The sequence below is a fragment of the Bos indicus x Bos taurus genome, chromosome 11 (assembly GCF_003369695.1).
Source record: "Bos indicus x Bos taurus breed Angus x Brahman F1 hybrid chromosome 11, Bos_hybrid_MaternalHap_v2.0, whole genome shotgun sequence".
In the NCBI taxonomy this organism is placed as follows: Eukaryota; Metazoa; Chordata; class Mammalia; order Artiodactyla; family Bovidae; genus Bos; species Bos indicus x Bos taurus.
Genome location: NC_040086.1, coordinates 93,452,796 through 93,477,399, shown reverse-complemented (window position 1 = coordinate 93,477,399; position 24,604 = coordinate 93,452,796). Strand labels below are relative to the sequence as shown.

General features: G+C 36.2%; 1 protein-coding gene across 4 annotated transcripts in view; it reads left to right on the top strand.

The window, feature by feature from the left end:
* The window catches only part of STRBP (spermatid perinuclear RNA binding protein), a 151,956-nt gene that overhangs the window by 81,100 nt on the left and 46,252 nt on the right, over positions 1-24,604 (top strand). For all 4 annotated transcript variants that reach the window (XR_003513489.1, XM_027556221.1, XM_027556219.1 and 1 more), the window contains exons 4-10: positions 4,040-4,205; positions 7,665-7,809; positions 15,420-15,511; positions 16,023-16,118; positions 17,337-17,448; positions 18,122-18,219; positions 18,415-18,526. Coding sequence is in view for 3 of the 4 variants with exons in the window: in XM_027556221.1 (XP_027412022.1) it covers positions 4,040-4,205; positions 7,665-7,809; positions 15,420-15,511; positions 16,023-16,118; positions 17,337-17,448; positions 18,122-18,219; positions 18,415-18,526 (821 nt within the window). In the remaining variant the exon portion in view is untranslated. The remainder of the gene's footprint in view (positions 1-4,039; positions 4,206-7,664; positions 7,810-15,419; positions 15,512-16,022; positions 16,119-17,336; positions 17,449-18,121; positions 18,220-18,414; positions 18,527-24,604) is intronic.

The following is a 24,604-nucleotide window of genomic DNA, read 5'->3' as shown; positions in this document are numbered from 1 at the left end:
CCTTGCTAAACTTAGAGTTACTGTTTTGAGCAATGTCACTATGATTGGAGTAAGAATATAGTTTACTTTGAAAGAGGAAGCTCATTTGACTGCATTGTATTCGTAGGATTAAGAACATTACTTTGACTACAACTGGTAAATTGAGGATAGAAGTTACAGAATTTTTTTCTCAGCCTTTCAATTCTATATCAGTATGATAAGTAGATAAAGAATAGTGGGAAAGTATTGATAAATTGATTTCTTTAACTGAAAGATAGTGTAACCTTTCCATCTTCAGATGAAAGAAAATCAGTATCCGTTTTTAGCTGAAGATTATATTTTCTTGACTTCGTTAACTTATTACAGGTAATATATACATTAGCTATAGATTTGTCAGCTTGAAGTTTCTTGGCAATATAATTCACTTTTTCTTGCATATGATAAGTTTAAAAAAGATACTGTCAAAATATACAGTTCATTGGTAATTAGTAGTATCATCCAATAATGAAGCTCTTTGTATCTTAGTCCCCGCACAAGTTAAATAGTCATAAATTCCTTACTTATAGATTATGGGGAACACATGTATACTAATTAAATAATTTTCTATTAAAGAAAAAAAAAAAAGATTAACTGATTGATTGGCCACACTGCAGGGGTTGTGTAATCTTAGTTCACAAATCAGGAATTGAATCTGGGCCAAGGCAGTGAAAGTGCCGAGTCTTAACAACTGGATCACTAGGGAATTCCTGCATTCCGTGTTTAAGTTGCATGTCGGAATGTGTTTATACCATTTATTGTGGTAAAACTTCTATGATTTGCTGTTTTTACCATTCTAAGTATTTTTCAGTGAAGTCAGTCCTTTTAAATACATCTCTATGCTGTCAAGGCTGAACAGACTCTTGGAAAGTGCTCCAGTAGACACTTGCTGAACTGGATCAGGTTGCTGAGTTGTCAAGGTGTTTAAAACATGATGTACTGTGTGCTTTGTTTGAATTTTTAAATAGTGTTGTGTGAACTCTGTAAAGTGTTTCCAGTTTGTGAAACATTCCTGGGTTGAGCCCTTGGGTGTGATTCTTCCCGTGTAGTAGAGCTTAACGTGTAGAATGATTGTGTCCCTATTTTATATAAAAAAAAGAGGCAGGCATGGCTTCCAGACAGAGCTGTTGTGGTCATAGACACAAATTATGCTCCTGATGTGTGCTAAGCACTGCAGAGGGCCCAGAGACAGGGAGGGCTTGTTTGTATTTATTAAGGACCTTCTATTGCCAGGCACTGTTAGACAGCTTTTACCTGTGTGCTCGTGTTTTACCTCTTTACAAACTGACTCACAAGTTCCCACTATATGTATTTTAGAAATATTAAGTATTTAGCTTAATTTAAATTAATTCCCTGTTGGGGTCACTTGCTTTATAATACCTCATATTCAAATTCATTACTAAAATTTAGAACTGAATTAAGACTTAGTTTCTCTGCTCAGTCTTGCTGTCTTCTACATGGTAAGACCAAGTATATCATAGTTATGGTATAGAATGTAATAAGCAAGCTAATAAGGGCTAGTTAATAACATCTACTGTTTATTGAGTGCCAATTACTGTATCAGATTACTTTTCACATTATTTTACAACAAATCTGCTAGTCTCTATTACTGTTGCCTGTCCTCCACCCCCATTTTACTTAAATTTCCAGTGCTTCATATTTGGTTATGAAGAAAGAGTGACTCAGAATTGATAACAAATTTACCTTGCTTAAGGTCACTGAGTGTGTGGTGGAGTCAGGATTCACATTCAAGTCTGTCAGACTCAGATCTACTTTTCTTCACATCTTCACTTTGATTATCCATGACCAAAACGTGAAAGTACAGAGCAGGGAAAGACTAGGTGTGGGGTCTGGGGATCAGAAAAATCCTCACAAAGGAGGTAGCATTTGCAGTTGGCTCTCCAGAGAGTGACAATTTGTAATTGTCAGACAGTGAAAGTAGAAGAAAAAATAAATATCAGCAAGGATCTAGGTGTGAAAAAGTATCAGGAAAAAGTATCGGGACTGTTTAAAGAATAATAGCTATTTTTTATTGAGCTATTAATATATGCCAGGCTCTGGGCTAAGTTCATTACTTATGCTAATTATTAATAAGTGATATTCTCAGTACTGCTCTGAGGAAGGTATTACTCTGTTGTTTTTTTTTTAACAAATGAAGAAATAGACTCAAAGTCAAGTAATTTGTAATTTGTCCAGTGTCATATAGTAAGTGGCAGATCCAGGATTCGAAACAGGAAGTCATGCTCATTCCTAAATTGCTTCCCAATAAGCCCATGTCTAAGTGTTCAGTGGGACACCAGGAAAGACGCAGGCAGAGTTCCGTCCTTGTTGTGCCTTTGGAAGACTGCTCTGGTTGTAACATACTCTATACAGTAGATGAGATGCTAGGAGTTAGGTGAGACGTAGTAAGAGCCTGAAAAGAAGCTAGTTTGAAGACGGGTTTAAGAGTGATTATGAGGGGAGAATTTATAAACTGTTACTAGGTTTCGGAGAAAGATGAAAGAATAGGAATACAGAGGAAAAAATAATCAAAGATGACAGACTCTATTCTTAATATCAAATAATGCCCTATATTTGGTTTACTTGCTTCAAAATGATTTTTATTTCTTTTTATACTTGTACCACCCTTATAATTTTTCATTGCTTTAATGTTTATTGACTCAGGTGTGCCAGGCACTGAGCTGTGGCTGAGTTATTTATGATTTCCTGTCTTGTTTCCATTGCCACTATTCTGTTTCTCTTTTCTCCAGTTCATTCTCCAACTCTGCTAACTTGGGCTCAACTCTACTGACTCTGCCCTCAGCTAGAATGACCTTTTTTTTCTCTTTAACCAAATCATGACTCTGCTGAAGTCACTCTTGAAGTTTGCCTTGCTTGAAGTCTCTAATTTTGATCTTTCTCTTTTCTGAAATTATGATGCAGTCATAACGTAAAGAGCTTGAGTGTTGTGGTCATATCATCTTGAGTTTGAATCTGTTGTTCACTTGTTCAGTCATGTCCAACTCTGTGCTACCCCATGGACTGCAGAACCATTTTACTCTCTGTGAACTTGAACAATTAATCACCAGTTTTGAGATTCTCATTCCTTGTCTTTCAAATGCAGGCTCTTTGTTAGGTCTAAATGAGATTTGTGGCATGCAGTTTGTTCTCAGATGTCACATTTGTCTTCCTTCTTAAGCAGGTTTTAAACAGCTTTTGTACTTAATCTGCAGTGTGAGCCTCTGAAGCAGGAGAATTTGGAGTATGTTCTCCATATTCAAACACTTGCTTATTTGTTGAATGACCATTAAGTTGAGTTACATTTTCATTTGTAATTGAGGGGAATGAACTAATAAGCTTTAGGTATTAAAATCAAGGATAGATATTAATGTTATTCTTATGCACCATTCATGACTTGATATTCTTTGAATGTGCGTTCTTCTGGTTACCACTGGATTTGGAATGTGTGTGTTGGCAGATCATCTTTGGGTTCCTCAGCTCTTCACTTTTATCACATTATTCTGCTTTCCCCATAAACTTTTATGGATTCCTAGAATGCTACAGCTACAAGGAGAGAGCTAAGGCTTACCCAGCCAATAGCCATTTTACAGTTACAGATACTGAGCCAGAAGGCACTGCTAGGAGCAGAGGTCAGGTCTTTTCATTTCCACTCTGATGCTCTTTCTTAGTATACCACGGTGTTCATGTTTGTCACAATTCTTTACTTGCTAATTAAAAGGTAAAAGGAGGAAGTTTGAATAATTGAAAAGATATTTAAGGGGATACAGTATTTTTGGATTTTCCTAAGCAGTATAGATTTAATAAAGAATTGAGAGATCTATCATTTGAAACAGTCTCCCTACTGGTTCTTTGTGTAAGGTAGTTTATGAGCCTTAAATCTGAGACTTACTTTTGTGGAATTTTGGATATCTGGATTTATGTTCTCCCTTATCAATTCATATGGATATCCAGAAAACCAAGTGATGATTAAGTTATAGTTTCAGAAGTAGGCTGTGAAAGTAATCATTCAGACTTTTATTTTTAGGGATCAAGGTGGTCGGACATTGTGTGGTGTAATGAGGATTGGCCTGGTTGCAAAAGGCTTGCTGATTAAAGATGATATGGACTTGGAGCTGGTTTTAATGTGCAAAGACAAACCCACAGAGACCCTGTTAAATACAGTCAAAGATAATCTTCCTATTCAGATTCAGGTGAGTACAGTTTAATTGTACCTCTAGGAGAATTTGTGAAAAGGTAAAAATAGGTAGTGATCTTCATTAATTTAATAAAAAGAAATTGATAACGTAAAAGGTAGGTACAGACGGCTACTCTGGGTCTGTGCATCATCCATCACATCTAAGGCAAACTTCTGGTGATTAGTATTCAAAGTACAGTCTTAAATTTTTCAGACGTATGTTGCTGAGAGTCTTCATGTTTTCCAGAGTAGGCCCCTCAATGTTATAAAACTCTCTAGAAGGTTTGATATAGGGTGGAAAAGAACAAAAAGAGCCTGGACAACTGGAAACTTTGATAGATGCTAATTTTTTAAATTGACGACTCTGTTAATTTCATTTCATTCATTCATTCTGTTAATAGAAACTCACTATTAATTCCTTGTTTTCGAGCCTTTTTCATATTGGGATGCATTTAGAGAATTTTACTGTTGTCATGTTTCCTGGAGGATGCTGCCGGAGGCTGAAGGCTCCCCAGGGCTGAAGGCAACTGGTTGGTCCAGGGCTGTGGTCACTTTAGGACTTGCTCTACCAGCCTGCTCCAAGGGTCAGTTGAAAACTGTGATCACCTTTCATTTTCAGATATGTTACCTTTGGTATAATTAGATTACATCTTTTTGATGATTTTATATCAGTTAGTCCTTCAATCCATGTTGCATAAATAGATATCAGTACACAAGGCTGAACTGTGAGTTGTTGAATGCTCTCTTTTTTTGTAGTTGGTTTCCTTTATTTGTATTTCTTCTGTGGAGACCTTTTTCCCCCCAAAGTAAAATGAATTCTAAATTTGTCTTTATTAGCTTTGTTACTGGATCATTTTCTTTCATATTCACCAACTGATTTTCAGAACCATCTTCCTGACTTTAATCTGCCGTTCCTGAAACTCAAATTTGTGTTACTTGTTGACACATTCTCCTATATTAATTTCTGGAGCACTTTTTAAAAAAAATCATTTTTAGATCTTAACACTTACTTTCTAAGTGAGCAAATATATTTGATTTTTCCATTTTCAGTTCTGATTGAAGGAAAGTTTCTGTTCTTTCAAGGGTTAAATTCATTTCTTTTAAAGAAAGATATAAAAGATTAAAGACTAAATCATTGTGTGATCATTTGAGAAGGGAGAGTGGTAAGCAACATGGAGTACAGTAAAGAAAGTTCAGTAACGGGTTTCTGACTATACTTTTTGTTATTAGAATGTTAATGTTGTAAAATCCATCTTTTTTCCATTTTTACATTTATTTCTGCTTTTATTATAGTGAACATTGTTATTCTTAAATTTGTACTAGAGTAATCAGCAAAGAGTTGGACATATGGAGGCTTTTCCAACCATCTCACCTCCTTTTCTGTTCTCTTTAGTGAGTTCTGTTTTATATGAGTGGTCATATTTTCAGTGTGTCAGGATGGGAAAAGGGTTGAAAATCAGCTGTAAGAAATTGAAGATCTGTTGTATTTCTCAGTATTGAAGATGCAGGAAATTGGAGCTTCAGTTGTACTAATAGAGCTTTCTCAGTGTAGTTCACAACTGTGTGAACTCTGTATTTTCTATTTCTGGGCACTACAGTTTTAAACTTTTTGTCAGGCTAGCAAGTGTTTGAGGGAAGGGCCTGGGAGAGAATGCAGACTGTGTAAACTGTTTCAAATTTGAAGAGACTAGGGCTTTTTACACTAGAGAAGCTGAAAAAAGATACAAGTATCTTCACATCTTTGAAGAGCAAAAGTGGCCTGAACTCTTAAGACCAGTGGTGGACATTTTAAGAAACATATCTGATTTTAACATAGCCAATAGAGTTATCCAGCAATGAAACCAGTGGCTTTGTGTGATGGTTGGGATCCATGACTGTAGCTGTTTGGGTAGAGGTACCCAAATAAATGGGGATGTAATTGTATACTCACTTTATATTAATTTATATATGTACACATATTTGCTATGCCTTTATATGTACACACAAGCATGGACATCTTATTATTAATACAAAAATGTTTAGAAAATCATTTAAAATGGGATTTTTGCATTTATTCCGTGCCTACCCCTTTTTTCTTGGTGTTCGTTTGGAAAACCAATCTCTGATACAATACGAACTTATTTCCTTATGAATTAAAAACTGTTTCCCTGAACACTTATCATAGCAAAACTTTGAGTTATCAGGGTACCTTAATTAATTGGGATTGTATCAGACCTTTTCTCTATGTACTCTTTTCTATGGTGATTTTAGAACTTCCCTTGAGCAGAGGAAGAAGGATGACCAAAACCAGAGTCACTTAGAATTAGTCTAGCCCAATACTCATATCATATTTCATTACTCTGGATGTGTCTTAAAGAGTGATCTGCATGTACAGTTGAAAAATTGACTGTGCTTTTTCTCTGAGACATCTTTACTGCTCTTATGCACAGTGAATGTGAGCAGTTTCCTGCTTTTTTATCTGTACTCTAGTTCTGGCTTTTCCAGCCACTATGTGGCCTTTCCCTTTCTTGGTTTCCTCTGTTCAAAATTAGGGTAATGAATTTTCAGTTTTCTGTCTTTTTTTGGATGTTTAATGGTAAAATGCTGTTCTTATATAAATGACTTTGAGTTCCCTTAATGCACAGTTGATGAGTAGAGAGACCCAGTAGTGTTTCTGTTCAACTATTTATATTAGGTAATATATATTAAATTTTACCACCAAGAAAGGCCCTGTGTAACTAAACTATATATATTTAATGTATAGCAATACATTAAATGTATACTTAAAAGCAATCCTAGTTGGTGATAATTTTTTGTATAATTGTTAAAAGAAGCAGTGAACATTTCCGTGTGGATGTCAGATGACTTGTCCCAGAGAAGGTCTCACTGGAGTGATTTCTGACACCTCTTGTTAGAGACGGGAAGTTAGTTACTTGTTTGTATTAACCTTTCTACTGATGAGTGATTGTGCAGAGATCCATTTGCATTTATTCTTACTTGATTTTCTTTAAAAATCTACATAATCTTACATAAAAGATTAGATAATCTTATATTTATAAATCTTTATTAGCAAGTAGGAGTTCCTGTTTAGGTTGTCCTATCAAAAAAGATATTGGTTTAGAGAGCATTCCCAGCAACTTACTATTCTATATAAGTCCTTTGTAATAATTTCAAGAACAATAATTTACCTTTTGTTGTATAATGATGCTTTTGGTAACTTTCACTTTCAAATATTAGAAAGAATGATTTTAAATGTTGTTTGATAATTGAATAGATGATTGACCTTGTGGTTGCTTTTTGAGGGATGGAGAAAGAGGATTCGCCGGTAAGTTGGGAGAGAGAAATGTTACTTCCACCCTAAAGAACTAAAGATTACTCTTTCAGAACAGTAAAAACTAATCGTTAATAACTTTTGAAAACCAAGACTAAGGGGGGAATCATTCATTTTTTGAAATTTTAATTAATTGGCTGTATTTGAAATCTTGGTGACTTTCAGAAACTCACAGAAGAGAAATATCAAGTGGAACAATGTGTAGATGAGGCATCTATTATAATTCGGAATACAAAAGAACCCACGCTAACTTTGAAGGTGATACTTACTTCCCCTCTAATTAGAGACGAATTGGAGAAGAAGGACGGAGGTACACATGTGTATATATATGTATATGTATATATAGTGAGACATAGATGTGTATATATAAATACATATTTGTTTTGTTCACATAAGACCTCTCTTAAATGCTGCACTAATTATGTTCAGTGGATTTAAGAAATAATCTGTCTTTTGTTTTTTGCCAGAGTATTTTAAGCAGATTTATTCCTATACGATCTCTGTATTTTGCAAAAATGTTTATATTCAAAATGTTTATATTCAACCTAAAATATGTTAATTCAGAAAAACCTGTGCTTATGTTGGTTTTAAATCCACTTTAATTTTTATACTGTTTCGGTGTTCTGTTTTACTTTGTCTAGTTTTGCATTGCTATTGGTATCAGCTAACCTGTTCTGGGTAGCTTGGTTATTAGGTCTGATTTTAGGGTTAAATGTGGTTCAAAACAGTACTGTTTTCAATTTTACATGTAGTAACTCCGTAACTTTTTAAGAATTATGCTTTAATTGCCTAAGTGTTTTGTAATGTAAGAGAGATAAATTAGGGGGCTTTTTATTTTTTTTTAAAATAATCTTTAGTAAAAATTTTTTTCTAGGAGGTGTGTGATCCTTTTAACATTTAGGATTTTATATATGTGGGAATTTTAATCTGACTTTCTTCTGAAGTTAAAAAGAATTTCTGCATAGCAATGCCGTCAAATAAAAGTGGAGTGAGAAATCTATTCCGTTTTAAGAAGTACTTTTGGAGCTGGATTTCTTTTTAAATATTTTTATCCTTTCACATCAGCTTGTTTCTGCCTCTTAGTCCTGTCTCTAGAAACTTGCCGTGTGCTATTTCTCCTGTGTCAGACCTTTGACCAACTGGCCTCTCTGTTATGACAGTTTAGAGGCAGTGTGGCCTAACTGGGCCATCAAGGACTCCCTGTTGCTGTTTTTCATCACTAGATATTCAGCAAGTTCCATTGTTTACTCCCCTACCTGAAATACCAGTGCAGCAAGAAGTATTGGTCAGTTTCTTAATTTATTTCAAGTTGACGATAAAGGAAGAAAAAGACACATTTTATCAGAGATGTTAGAATTTCAAGTTTTGAAGGCATGACTCATAGGATTTCTTAAAGTAAAAGTGATAGACTTCCTTTTTAAAGAAGTCCTTTGGGTACTAAAACCAGCTATACCATACCCAACAGATAGAAACTAGGTGCATTTATGAATCATAGTTTAAAATTAAAGTACATCCACTCTGTAATTGGGTTTATCCCTGTACTTTTTCTTTTGGGCTGTATATAGTATCTCTAACACCTCTGAAGAACCAATCTTAAATGGCTTAATTTCTTTAACAGCATTACAGTTCACCATTAACTGTAGAACTATAAAATGATTTCTGAAGTATCAAGATAATTCTGTTAATTCTGGTAAGCTGTGTTCTATTTGACCCTCTAGTGTAAAACTAACCATTTCTAAGTATAGTTATAGATATTATTAAAAATTATTTGAGTATAGAGAGATGAGAAGATGACTGAAGTTGCCAGAGGCTAAATTTGTCTAGATTTGAAGTTGCCAAAGACTAAATAATGTTTGCTTGCAGCTGGAGACATCTCTCCCATTACTTTGAAAGCATTGAGAACAACAGGCTTCTTTCCCTCCATGGTTTTGTGCACTTACATGGGATTTTATGGTTTCAGTGATAACTCTAAGCTTAGTCTGTTGCCTTTATTACTAGGTTCAGAGGACCTGAAAACAGATCTTAGTATGTTATACCCTTACTAGAAGACTAGTTATTGCAGAATGGAATTTGCAGTGGAGTAGGGGAGTCATAGTCTGTTCAAGGTGTTCAGGTTATTAAAGGATTGCAAGACCTCTTTATAAGCTCAATCTCATCAGCTGATGTTAACATAATTGCGTGGGATCAGATAAGATGAAAGAATCAGCTTGAATCTAATTTTTTACACGTTACTTCCTCTCCTTTTGAATGGCAGCAAGATTTGCTTTGCTGTTTTCCTTAACCTCACAGCCCTGCCCACTCACCTGTTATCTCTCATAATTTGCTCGTTTTGTCTAATTTAGACTTTGTCGAAATTTTTAGATCTGTGCTAGCAGTTTTGTGTGTTATTGGGTAACTGAGGATCCAGTGTAAGTGTTTAAGACCTGAGCTGTACAGTTCTATAGGATTTCTTTCATCCCACCAGATAACTCCTCTTGCCTTGATGCAGTTCTTTTCAGCTGCATGGGGTCAAAGTACAGATTCATTTGGGTTCCAGGAATTTCTAAGTTTGAGAGAAATCTCTTTAAAAAAATATGCACTCATTTTCTTTCTCAAAGTTTAAAAAAATTCGCGTTGTAAATACTTTTTGGGGAGAGATTTTCCTGCAGAATATCAACTTCTCTTCTCCCACAGAACAAACCGGCTGTTCACAGTATATACCTCATGTGTTTCCCTTTCCTTGGGACATATTTGGGTAAAATCAAAAAGGAAAAATGTCTGAGAGCAGGCAGAACTGGAGGACTGAATCTGGTGAGAGCACCACACTTTTCTTCTCAGTGTGTTTCTGCAGAAGTGGCTCTAGCTAATTACTCATTTCCTATTGCTGTTTGGATTTTCAGTGGCCAGACTATAGTGAATTTCTTTGGTATTATTTACTGTTTCACAGGTAAGAGTCCTCCTGTGCTGTCAGCCTTCTTTCTATATTCTAACCCTTTACTTGAAGGCCCTGTAGAATAACCATTCCCTATAACTATATGGGGCTTCTCAGGTGGCGCTAATGGTAAAGAACCTCCTGCCAATGCAGGAGACACATAAGAGACGTGAGTTAGATCCCTGGGTCGGGAACATCCTCTGGAGGAGGGCATGGCAACCTACTCAGTATTCTTGCCTAGAGAATCCCGTGGACAGAGGACTTTGGCAGGCTACAGTCCTTGGAGTCCCGAAGAATCACACACACTGAAGTGACCTAACATGCACACATACATGCATTACTACATGCTTCCTGCTAAAGAAGGCATAGCAAAAAGAACACAGACCTTGGTGGCAGCCAAGTGTTTGACCCTTAACTCCATTAACTGTTACTGTGTGCCTTGGACATATGTCTTCACTTCAAAATGTGGGTAATGAATACTTTAGAAGTTGTTTGAGAGAATTTATGTAATAATATGACCTGTATAATACCCAGCACAAAGTGATTGATTAGTAAACAGTGGTAGTTAGTTTAGTAAACAAAAAGTCACAGCACAAACTCATCTACTCAAAGTGCCTTGAATTTACAGTGAGAATAATGTGTAATAATAGGTTTGAAGTAGTAAACATAAACAGAGTTAAACTGTTAAATACCCATTGATGTGTAGTACTGAAATCAGTATACTGTATTTGCTGCAGTGCTAGTAATGAGCTGACTTACTATTAATGTAAAGTTTATGGTTCATTGAGACAGATGTCTTTTTCCCTACCCATGTCCTTTATCCATAGCACCTTGAGTGGTACCTAATACTTAGAAGGCAATTAAAACCTGTTAAATTAATTTTTGTAGCTAGCATATTATCTGATCAAATAGAACTGTTTGGTGTGTAAGAAGCATTAACAATGGACATCTCAGAATTCAAGTAATATATATATATTAAAGATTTTGCTTTGCTAAGGTATTTTATAACTTACTGTGTTATAAGCACTTTCTCATATATGATTTAACTCTCAATAGCTATGAGGTGAAGAAGGCAATGGCACCCCATTCCAGTACTTTTGCCTGGGAAATCCCATGGACAGAGGAGCCTGGTAGGCTACAGTCCATGGGGTCGCAAACAGTCGGACACGACTGAGTGACTTCACTTTCACTTTTCACTTTCATGCATTGGGGAAGGAAATGACAACCCACTCCAGTGTTCATGCCTGGAAAATCCCAGGGACAGGGGAGCCTGGTGGGCTGCCGTCTATGGGGTCGCACAGAGTCGGACACTACTGAAGCGACTTAGCAGCAGCAGCAGCTATGAGGTAGATAGTTGTCCTGTTTTATAATGAAGAAAGTCTGATGTTTCACCCATCTCTTCTGACTCTCAAGTCCAGTTACTATATAGGATGATCGTAGGAGATCTTAGCTGATTTAGTTTTTCTGAGCGTCCCATGGTCCAAGCTGCTTTTGGTGCTTGTGATTTTAAACCAGAAGTATATTTGCTGAGGGTGATAAATCCATCTGCTTACTGTATTTACCATACTTTGAAACCAAGTGGATAGGGAAACTTCAAAGGCACTTGTGATAACTTAGACTGAGATAAACTGCAGTGCTCAATATTAGGGGAGATTCTCAGGGTGTCACAAAAAAGTTGCCCAAGCGCCCCTTAGTTGCCAGTGTGAACTTCCAGTGCGGTTTGTCAGAAGTTCACTAGTGTGAGTCCTGTTAGGTGGAGGCCTAGTCCAAAGGTCACAACGAGGATTTCTAACAATGCTGCAGTTTTATTCTCCTGCCTTCCCCAGCTGCTTGACTTGCCTTGTCCTGTGTAAACCTGTAGCCACTATCTTTCCAGTGGCCCACTGCCTACTGAGGCATTGCAGAAAAGTCATATCTAGTGATGTTTCTGTCATAAACTAGGATAACAGTGCTCTGTTTTACCTTCATGCTACATTTACCTGTTCATATTATTGTAGCCTGAGGTTTCTCATGGATAGTGACTTGAAGCATAATGTCTGCTCTTCACACAGCCTCAAGGAATTGAGAGAAGGACTGCTCGGATCTCTTCAGGCTACCTTGGAGATTCTGTCAGTATGCACTCAGTAGCTCAGCTTCATTCCAACTTTGAAATGTCAGGGAGGTCTTCATGATAACCCAGCTTGATTGTTTTATCTTTGAAGAACTCAGGTTCCAGACACATAAATTCTATTTAACACAATCATGTTCTGGCTTTTCCCTGCCCCATCTGCAGGCTAGTGTTTTTGTGAACAGGCAGAGTTAGCTTGCATGTAAGGGATGGAGAGAAACTGACCAACATTTCCTGCAGGACGGTGTGTTTCTGGTCACAGATCTAACCCCTAACCAAATAAAAGTTAGGCATAATAGACTTCCTTTCAGTGCTTCCATTGTTTAGAATGTTTTATGTACCTTCGTGCTCTGATGCCAGGTTATTGAGCAGTGAATTTTTTAAAAGCTGTTTTTCTTTGCTTTTGGCATTTTTGTTACTAGCCCCTATGTTTTTTTTTTTTTTTTTTAAATCTGTTATACTGGTCACTATAGGAAAAAAATGAAATGGTTCATAGTTCCATTGTTTCTGATTTAAAGACACCAAGATACCTTTTTTACTAGAAAAGCTTTGTTTCTCTACAAAACTGAAACACCTATGTTAAAGTTTATACAGAAATGTTAAATTCGAGGTTCTACTTTGAGAAGTGCAGTGTTTTTCCAGCAGCAATTCTGTGATTGCCACATTTTTTAATGAATGAAAATATATAAAACTGTTATTAATTATGTAAAAGAAATAGGCAAGCAAGGCTTACAAGTAGCACTACAGTGCCACATAAATTTATATAGTTTTAAAATAAGCTTTGAAGAAGGTAAAATGAGATGAATTATTACATCCACTCTGCTGTTCTCACCTCATGAATATTGAAACATTTTGGATCTTTTGACTTTTTGACTATCAGAGCATGAAGAAACCTGGTCATGCTGATGATGATGTTAAAGGGAATTCAGTCAAGTCTTCTGTTCATTGCCTGTTCCTTTCATCTCTTTTTAGTAGAATCTACTGCCTCCAAATGTTGACTGTCTGTAGCAAGCTGATGTCACTAGTTTTTTAAAATAAGAATTAATGAATATAATTTGACTTTGGGAATAAGAGAATTTATCTAAACACTTTTGCCATTGTTCCCCTGTAAAACTGTCTGTGTGGTGATGAGCAGATGTTAATTACAAGCTGTTCACCAGACAGCAGCATCAGAAAGTTGAAACGGAGCTCTTTGGCCTTGTCTCTTCCTACCCAGACTTCCTCTGACCCCTCCCCTCTTCCACTGATCTTGCCCCCTGCCGCTCTCCTGCCCTCTAGCCTTTCCTGATACTCCTACTTGATCCAATGACAGAATGAAACATAGTTTGCTTTACTCTAAAAGTCCTAAAAAATAAGCATGGTCTATTCCTTTTCTTGAGATTACATTATTTAGCAGTCAGTCAACCTTTGTCATGTCTAACTTCTAAGAGATTCTAACTGTTCATTTATAGTAGTTCTGCTTTGTATGTGAGCTTTACACAGATGCTTGTATTGACCACAGTTAAACATTTTGACATGTAAACACGAAAATGAATTACTTCTGTGTTTTGTGTCATTCAAAAGAATTACGCAAAGACAGGAACTAGGTCGCCTATGAAGTAAATACCTATAGTGTGTTTGCTTATGTTTATAAATAAAAGCACATTATCATTTCTTTTTGAGGCTTTCCATTTTATGAGGAAAAAGGGGTAATGAAATGAGACCCTGTATTGTGAATTTGTTGGCAGATATTAATGTGAAACAATGCAAGTATCTGCTGTAGGGCTCACCTGGTCAGAAAATAAGTGTGTAGCACTTCAGCCTTGACATGTTGAAGCCAATAAAGAAAGCCCTCATAAACATACTGCTGAGATTGTGACTGTCTGATTGTACCAGGAAGTGTTGGTGGGCTCTGTGAGTTCTTAAAAGAGGAAGGTAAATACGACTTAATTGGATTAGACAAAGACTTCTCCAAGAAACATTGGTATGTTATATGCATTTAAATTAATGCAGCGATTCTTCAAAAGTTTAAAAACCCACTTTTTAGCGGCTAAGAGGAAATAAATTTGGCTATCTAAACATGGATTTAGTATCTTGTGACATCTTCTCAAATATGAATATTTGTCACTAATCACATGTTTGAGTTCTTAATTTTGCTGCTCCTGGCCATCCAGTCCAACTCTGAAATGTTAAGGCAAGTCAGATAGTTGTACTTCAATAGTATTCTTTGCTGCTTTTTGGGGAAAAAAAGGTATGCAAAACTTGAAATGTATTTCACCATATTTCATATTTTAGTTTTAATAATTTTGGTTTAGAGAAGAAACAGAGAGCTCCATGGTTACACTGGAAGAGTTCTCCTCAGTGGGGTAAAGTTTCTATTAATGGTTATCTTGTTGGATGAGTTAATTTTGTTGTAAAATAAAATTGCCATGCTCAGTGTATTGTTAGTATATCTCAAATTGATGACCTAAGCCCTAATTTTCCTTAAGAACTGATTAGTGATTAAAATCCCTTCTTCTATAAAGAAAAGTTGTTATTGCTGTTGGTCCCAGATTTCTACTCTTTGTACCTTGTCAAAGGAAAAGTGCTATGTACCTATTTTGTGCCCTGTGATGTTACATACATGCTTAATAAGATCCCAGACTGTATGTAGCAGTGATCATTGATTTGTTTACTGACTGAGCGAATGCCTTTGTGCTCCTGTTGTACTTGGGCGCAGAATGGCTCTATTGATGATTTACCCAAGTAATGATAGTGCACATAATCTAAAAAGAAAGCAACAAAGCCAAAACCTGAAATCTTCTGGGAGTCTTATTAGTTATACTCATATGCTGCTCTTCTTTTTATTTTTATTGTTTGGTAATTTGACAGGAATCCCTTGGTCAAATTGTATCTGTCTCTCTTTATTCCATTTTCCCATTAGAAAAAGTTGCGATGAAAGATCCTCCGGACTTACTGGACAGGCAGAAATGCCTGAACGCCTTGGCGTCTCTTCGACATGCCAAATGGTTTCAGGTTGGCTTTTTGTTATTCTCTTATTGTTACTGTAACCTTTTGCAGGTTTCATTTGGAACACCTGTCACTTAATGGTTTCTGTGTAATATATAAAATGGGGTGCGCTCTACCTCTTAGTGTTATTGTAGGGGTAAATGATTCAATTTAGGTGTAGTGCCTACTATAGCTTCTACTATAGTTAATGATGTTTAATTGTCATATAATCCTTTTGGACTTAGTACTCTGAATTTCAAATGACAGCTTATAAAATGCAAACATGGGTGAGAAAAGCTAAAAATGGAGTTGCCATGAGGCTATAAAACCAATTCTAATAATATACTTCCTTTACTTTAAACTCTGCCTTCCTAAACCATAATTTTACTACTTTTAATAACTTGAGTTTTCGGTTTGCTTGACAACTTATGAAGATTGACCAATTAGTATTCATTTTAAATAACCTGTCCATGATCAGTGTCCTTAAAATGAAGAATGGATTTCAACAGGGATATTGGAATCATTTTGTTTGTTTTAGGCAAGGGCAAATGGATTAAAGTCATGTGTAATTGTCCTCCGCATTCTCCGTGATTTGTGCAACAGAGTCCCCACATGGGCACCATTAAAAGGATGGGTAAGTACTTAAATATGATTAAAAGCAAATTATGAAACTATAGTCAGAGGAAATCCTGTAGAAATTATATGTTACTGTATTCTGAATTAGCTAAGGTGTGCATTTATCTATTTTTGTTCTGGGAAAAAATTATAGAGGTTTTTATATGATTTCTTTTTTATGAATTTAATTTGTATTATACATACATTTATATTTATAAATTTACATTAATTTGTAAAATATGTAAATTTAATAAGTAATATAATATCTTCTAGCCACTAGAGCTTATATATGAAAAATGTCTCTTTTACTTCATCATATTCATATTATAGAGACTGAGATAATTTTTCTGACAAAAGGTTCTTTACCTGTTAAAAGTGAGTGTCTTCCTGCACTTTTACTCTCCACTGATGGTTGATTATTATTGACCTACTGCCTGGAAAAGATGCTTGACTGGCACATTTCTCTTTCAGTGCTGCTTCCATTTAAAATAAAAATTACCTGGTATACCAGTATAAGGTTCCCATATCTTGTTTTCCTTTCTCTTTTGAGTACAGACATTTAAAAATAAGTTCATATTAGTAATTAAAGTTAGGTGAATAGTACAGTTAACCGTAGTTTAAAATGTATGTTGCCAAACTTAATTAATTTGGAAATTATTATGCTTGATCCAGTAAAGAACATTATAAAACAAGTGAAGTTATAAAGGGTTATTTTAGGTTAATTTAACAATTATTACTTTGATATTGGCATTATGAACCTTTTAGTTTATTAAATATGGAGATTTGGTCCTTTTTTAATTCCAGTTGTACTACTTGGGGCAGGATGTCTGGAATGAAGTCTTATTATGGTTTGAGTCCATCCTAGGTAAAGTGGGAGATAGGTGGGCTGGGTTTGAACACTGATTATTTATTGGCCATTACTAACCTACATGAAGGCTTGTTAAATCTTTGTTAAGTTAGATGACTGCAGTTTCTTTAGTAATCCTTTCAGGGTAACTGAAAATAAACTTTTTGTAGCAAAAAGTCTTCTGAATATGTACTCTCAAAAAGAGTTGATTTAAGCACTCTGGCTGGGGTAAAACTTGATAATCAAGTGGGAAAAAGTTAATTGGGCCCTAAATGTTAAATGGACTTTAACCTTTTGGCCTCCATTGTAGATAGAAATGTCAGCTCACATTTAACTGGAAACCTTTTAACACTTGGTGCATGTACTAATTTGTAATTTAATATCTTCTAGCCACTAGAGCTTATATGTGAAAAGTCTATAGGTACTTGTAATAGACCTTTGGGCGCTGGGGAGGCCTTGAGACGAGTAATGGAGTGTTTGGCATCTGGAATTCTACTTCCTGGTAAGGGTTTCAAACTCTGGAGGCAGAAGAATCAACAATTTCATTTAAATATAGTTTTCTATTATGTGCTAAGTTTGTCCTCTACACAGGAAAATGATGTGTAGGAGTTGTTTTGCTTTGAATTTTAGCAACTAGAAGTGTCATAAAACTCTCTTTCAATAATTGTAATTTATGTTTTATATATACTAACATAAAAGGTACTAATAAGATATTGTGTCTGCTATGAAGTTGCTTTACCCAGAACTCTGAATTTGAAAATGGTTATGTGAAGTTAAAATGTATGATGTTCATTCTGTTTGCAGTCTGGTGTTTAATTTGGAAAAATTAAATTTGGTCCTTTTTTCCATATATAATCCCTTAAAAGATTTGGGGTGATTCATCATGCTGTTTCTAAATTCTCAGAGTTAAGACCCAATTTTGACCTTAGATATACAAATGACTTCTAGTAAAATAAGGACATTTAAATGCTAACATATTGAAAATAAGTGTCCATTTTACTCCATTTAATTCAGCAGACTTTTAACCTTGTTCTTTTAGGTTTTTTTTTTTTTTCCTTTTCTTTTCTTTTTCCTCTCCATTCTTTTCTTTCTCTCTATTTTGTGTTAGTTTACTGAATTCTAAGTTCAGTTCTGAATGGTACTTGTGTTTGTTTTTTTTTTTGCCTTTGCCAAAGGGGGTCCTGGTCTTCATGATCCTTGTGAGCGAGATCCAACAGATGCTCTGAGCTATATGACCATCCAGCAAAAAGAAGATATTACCCACAGTGCACAGGTAGGAGATGGGCCCAATGACTGTGGTCTCTTAGAAAGAATGATATCATGTAATTGATTTAAAAACTTTTTTCTTGCCTTCTGTTGGGGACTTTTGTCATCATAATAATAGCATTTGATGAATGTGTTTTTAGCTAGATGTTCTAAGGGCTTTATGAATGAAAAATTTTAATAAATATAATCTTTTTTTCTTTAGCATGCACTCAGACTATCAGCCTTTGGTCAGATTTATAAAGTGCTGGAGATGGACCCCCTTCCATCTAGTAAGCCTTTTCAGAAATATTCCTGGTCAGTTACTGATAAAGAAGGTGAGTATAAATATTTTGTATTGGGGTGCGTGTGGGCAGTGATGGAGATGGTCGTGAAATGTTTATCTTGTTAGAGCTGAGAGCATTTGAAGTTTTTAACCCAAGTCATATATAAGAGCGTTTACTGCTTTTCTTCATTTTCTTCTGTCTCATCAGTGACATCAACTTGCTTTCATTTGTTCTTTCTAGTGACAAACTCATTTGGCTATTGTTGATCAGATTCCATTACGGCATAGACTTAGGGACGGCACTCTGAGAACCCTTGGTCTGAAGTGAAGAGAAAAGTCACAAGCTAGGGGGAGATGTCAGGGTCACTCATCAGTTTGATGATCTTGTCATGCTTGGAAGTGTTATGTAACCAAGAAAGAGAAAACATATGCATAATATAGGAGAAAAATATATTGGAAAATTCAGAACTGTCTTCCATTTGTTCTAGTCTGTGTGAACTCAGAGTTTCAGCAGAAAGAGCACAGGCTTTAGGGTCAGTATGACCTGGTTCCCCTCACAGTGCCCATGCTCACTAGCTTTAGGCCTTGAACACTTAGTTCATCTCTTGCCTTGTGGGTATTACTCCCACTTTATTAGCTATTGTCAGATTATATGCCCATCTCAGTGCTTGGAAACAGTAGATATGCAAATATGAATCTTCTTATTCTCATTATGCCACAAAAAACCTCCCTCCCTCTTTTCCTCCCTCTCTCTGCTATTATACTAGAAGGTGGGTTGTTTAACACCAGTTATTTTTACCTGTGGCATCCCATCTACCACGAATGATACTATTCTAATAATTTTTTGAATGACAAAAATAGTGCAGTGGCCCAATCTGTTTATTAAAAGAACAGAATTCCAGTGTATGTAAACACTTTTCAGGGAGTCTACCAAATCAAAATTATTTCATAATAGTACTAAAACTTTTTTTTTCACCCATTTCTGCTCTTTCATGTGTTTACAGTTTTCTAGAAGCTGCATATGACTTGTGATGGCATCGTCACTCTGATGCTAATGAATTTTTTGTATTAAAATTTTTGTTTTAATTTCTAATATGCTAACTATTGATTGACACTACCCACAAAACAAAGTTCTTTGGGTGCTCAATTTTTTAAGAGGATACAGTGGTCCTGAGACTGAAAAGTATGAGCATCACTGCCTTCTTCTGTAAATTCCTCAGGGGTAAGGAATCCTCCAGAGCTCACCACAGAGCTATTACAAACCAATGCTCAATAAATGTTTGTGGAATGATGGCCATTTTCTTGCAGAGAGTGCTCACTCAGCAGCATTTTTGAAAGAGATTCACATAACCATGTCTCTAGATTTAATGACTGAATAGAAATTTCATATATATTTGTAGATTCTAGAAGGCAATGGCACCCCACTCCAGTACTCTTGCCTAGAAAAATCCCATGGATGGAGGAGCCTGGTAGGCTGCAGTCCATGAGGTCGCTAAGAGTCGGATACGACTGAGCGACTTCACTTTCACTTTTCACTTTCATGCCTTGGAGAAGGAAATGGCAACCCACTCCAGTGTTCTTGCCTGGAAAATCCCAGGGATGGGGGTGCCCGGTGGGCTGCCATCTATGGGGTCGCACAGAGTCGGACAAGACTGAAGTGACTTAGCAGCAGCAGCAGAGTTAATAATGAAAATTTTTATTTTAGTCACTGAATTCGTAGTAGTTCTTCTGGTTTTGTGTTTTGTCTTTTACTGGATAGTAAAAGTTTATTGTTATGTGACTTAGACTTCTTTTAACTTTTAAGTTAAAGTTCTCAAGAGTTTGGGAACTACTGGTCTGTCAATTTTTAGCTTAAAATAGAACCAGACAGTTGGTGTTTCCATTTGAGTCTTATCAGTTACTACTAGCTGCATGGCTTGGCCGTAAGATGAGGGAGTCAAGGCTGTTGCCTCCAGACAGGAGCTGCATTATTCTTCATGCTTTCATGTTTTTAGCACCTGGCTTTTAAACTTTATTCTTAGAATTCTTGGTGATTTCAATATGCATTTAGATGATTTTTTTCTTTAGAATTCTGACTTCTTAATTCCTTGACATCCTCTCTCACAAATATTTTCTACTTCGTCTCAGGTGTGCATTTTGAGGACATATCCTAGATCTTGTCTTCAGTATGTATACTTGTGCCCTCTCCCTAATTCATTCTCAAAAATCCCACATTGTAACTGCCTCTAGTTGTCATAATGTCTAGTACTTCTGCTCCAATTCTTGATACTCATCATTGATTCTGTTAACTTCTGATAGTGCTTCACCTTCCTCATGTTCTCACTTCTGTCACTTCTCTGCTTATAGTCACGTGGTCTGTCATTATGATCACTCCGTAGCATATACCTTCTTTGTTGATCCTCTCTTCCCAGCAGCTCTGGTTGAAATCCAACTCTTTCCCTATGTCAGACATCATTGAAGAAAAAAATACTTGGACATCTTAACTCTTTTCCCTTTAAGTTTCAGACATTAACCTTAAGTAGACTATTTGTGTTGGCTGGAAATTCTCTTGTAAGTTGTAGAGTTCTCCAATTTTCCTAGACAACTGTTGAACATCTTCTGTCACTTTATACTTTTCTCCCCAGCTCTCCTTCTCAACTGATGACCTTGTTTGTTTGAAGTCCCCTTGCACTTAACTTTCCTTCCCTTGACTGGGAAAAGCCCAGCCTTTCTACTCATTCACTATATCACATCCCCTTTTGCCTATAGATGAACATCATCCAGCAATTCTTTCTTTTCTCATCAGCATGAATTCCTCCTTTTCTGCTGAACCATTCTCATCAGCATAAAAACCTGCTATAATGTCTCTCATTTGAAAAACAAAGCTAAACTCCCCCCTTGATTCTGCAACTTTCTCCAACAGGAAGAAGCTGCTCCCTTTTATAGGAGTATGTTTCTTTTTCCTTTTCCTCACTTTCTTTAAAGCTTATTCCAACCAGACTTTCTTCCTCATCTCTCTGAGTCTCTCCTGTGACCTTTTCAGCAACACTGGACACAGGTGAATACTTTCTCTGCTATAATTAGTTATATATAGAAAAGTATAAGATCAGTTCAGTCTCTCAGTCATGTCATTAAAAAAGTAATTATTTAAAAATTCCATATAATCACCATCCTAGTTAAGAAACAGAACATTGTCAGCTTCTCAGAAACATTTATTTATCCTAACACATCACTTCCCTGCTCCTTAAACTACTGATTTTTTATAATATTTTTGATTTTCTTTAAAGCTTTTCCACTTTTGTATGCTTTCTTAATTTAATTTGCTATTGCCTAGAACTTTATAGAAATAAAATCCTACTGAATTTAATCTTCCGTGACTGGCGTCTTTATGTCCAGTGTTGTTTGGAATACTTTCATGTTACTGCACATAGTCATAGTTCATTTTATACTTATGTAGTGTCCATTATGAATATGCTGTAGCTTAGCCATTGTACTTTGGAAGGACATTAGGCTTCTTTTTATTTTTTGGCAGCCACCCACATTGTTGCTGGGAGCTTACTTATATATGCCTTCTGGAGTATAGATGCAGGAGTTACTGTAGACCAGTATAAGATCTAGGAAGTTGTACACATAGCAATTTATATTCCTACCAGAAGTGTATGAGAGTTCCTGTTGTTTTATATCCTCAACAACATTTGCTATTGTCAGACACTTTTTCTGACATGAAGTACTACTTTTCATTTGACTTCCACGTCATTACTTTGTCATGGATCTTTATACGACTGTACTTTCCTCAGCTGTCTTTGTTTTTTCTTATCTTCCTGATTTCGAATATTAAAGTGTCCTGGGTGCAGACCTCAAACCATTTTTCTTTATTTACACCCATTTAGACTCTTTCAGAGATGTTTCTTGTCTTGAAATACCTTCTATTCACTGCAGATTCCCAAGTTTACGTTTTCACTCTAGACTCCCAGCCCTTGACCTCAGCCCTCCCTATCTGAATCCCTCTCAGTGTTTCCACATGGATGTCTCACAGACACCTCACACTTCAGATGTCCTGTCCTTAATCTCCTTCTCACCTGTTCTTCCCATTGTTATCGCCATCCTAGACGTTGGAAACTACCCATCTCCGTGCTCAGGCCAAAAACCTTCACCCTTGAATCTTCTCTTTCTTTCACCCACATGCACATCATCAGCAAACCTGGCTGTTTTACTTTCAAAGTGTGTCTGGTATTCAGCTCTTTAACTTCTTCACTGGTGCCGTCCTGGCCTAAGTTGCCCTTGTCATCTCTTGCCTTTGTTATTGTCTGTCTGCTGTACCTGGTCTTCCTTGCCTTCCTTATCTGTTCTCAATAAAGCAGCAGTTTTCTTTTTGTTGTTCCCCTTATTATCTATAATTACAAATTCATAAGAAATTGCTAAGATTGTACAGAGATGTCCCATGGAACCTTCACCTGGTTTCTCCCAGTGGTTACATCTTGTGTAACTATAGGAGAATATGGAAACCAAGAAATTGACATTTATACAATGTGGGTATAGGTTTTATGCCACTTTATCACATGTATAGATTTGTGTAAACCCCATGGCAGACAAGACACAGATGATTTCATCACCACAGAGAACTCGTGTATGCGGCCTGTTTAGAGCAATACCACTCCTCTTCCTTCAGCCATCCTAAAGCCTTGGAGTGAAAGTCACTCAGTCGTGTCTGACTCTTTGCAAGTAGGAATGGGTAGCCTTTCCCTTCTTAAGAGGATCTTCCCAACCCAGGGATCGAACCCAGGTCTCCCACATTGCAGGCGGATTCTTTACAAGCTGAGCCACAAGGGAAGCCCTCAAGCCTTGGAAACTACTGATTTTTCTCCATCTCTGTAATTTTGTTACTTCAAGAATTTTATATCAATGAAGTTATCATTATGTGATTTTTTGAGATCCTCATCCCCCTACTTAGCCTGATACTTTTGTGACCCATCCAAGTTGTTGGCACATGTCAATAGTTTATTCCTTTTTACTGTTAAGTAGGATTCTGTGCCACAGATGAACCAGAGTTTGGTTAAGTCATGCACCTATTGTAGGACATTTTGTTTGTCTCTAGTTTATGACAATTACAAATAAAGATGCTGTGAACAACCTTGTGGGGGTTTTTGTGAGCAGATCATAGAAACACAGATTTTTGTGTGTTAAATTAATCGGCAGTTTTCCTTTGTTGCAGTGTTTTGTTCAATTTTGGCTCTAAGGTTTTACGGGCCTCTTAAAATGAGTTGAGAAGTATCCGTCCTTCTTTTTCTGTTCTTGGAAGAGATTGTGTAATATTGATGTTATTTCTTTCTTAAATATTTGGAAGAATTTATCAGTGAAACCATTTGGGTGTGAGATTTTCTTTGTGGAAAGGTTTTAACTTAAGGATCTAATTTCCTTTATGTGTATCAAGCTATGTTCTTATGAGAGTTTTGGTAAATTGTGTTTTTCTAGGAATTTGTTCATCTAAATTTAAATATAGTTTATAACCACTTGTAAAAGAATGAAACTAGAACACTTTCTAATACCGTACACACAAATAAACTCAAAATGGATTAAAGATCTAAACATAAGACCAGAAACTATAAAACTCCTAGAGGAGAACATAGGCAAAACACTCTCCGACATACATCACAGCAGGATCCTCTATGACCCACCTCCCAGAATATCAGAAATAAAAGCAAAAATAAACAAATGGGACCTAATTAACCTTAAAAGCTTCTGCACATCAAAGGAAACTATCAGCAAGGTGAAAAGACAGCCTTCAGAATGGGAGAAAATAATAGCAAATGAAGCAACTGATAAACAACTAATCTCAAAAATATACAAGCAACTCCTACAGCTCAACTCCAGAAAAATAAATGACCCAATCAAAAAATGGGCCAAAGAACTAAATAGAAATTTCTCCAAAGAAGACATACAGATGGCTAACAAACACATGAAAAGATGCTCAACATCACTCATTATCAGAGAAATGCAAATCAAGACCACTATGAGGTACCATCTCACACCAGTCAGAATGGCTGCGATCCAAAAGTCTACAAATAATAAATGCTGGAGAGGGTGTGGAGAAAAGGGAACCCTCTTACACTGTTGGTGGGAATGCAAACTAGTACAGCCACTATGGAGAACA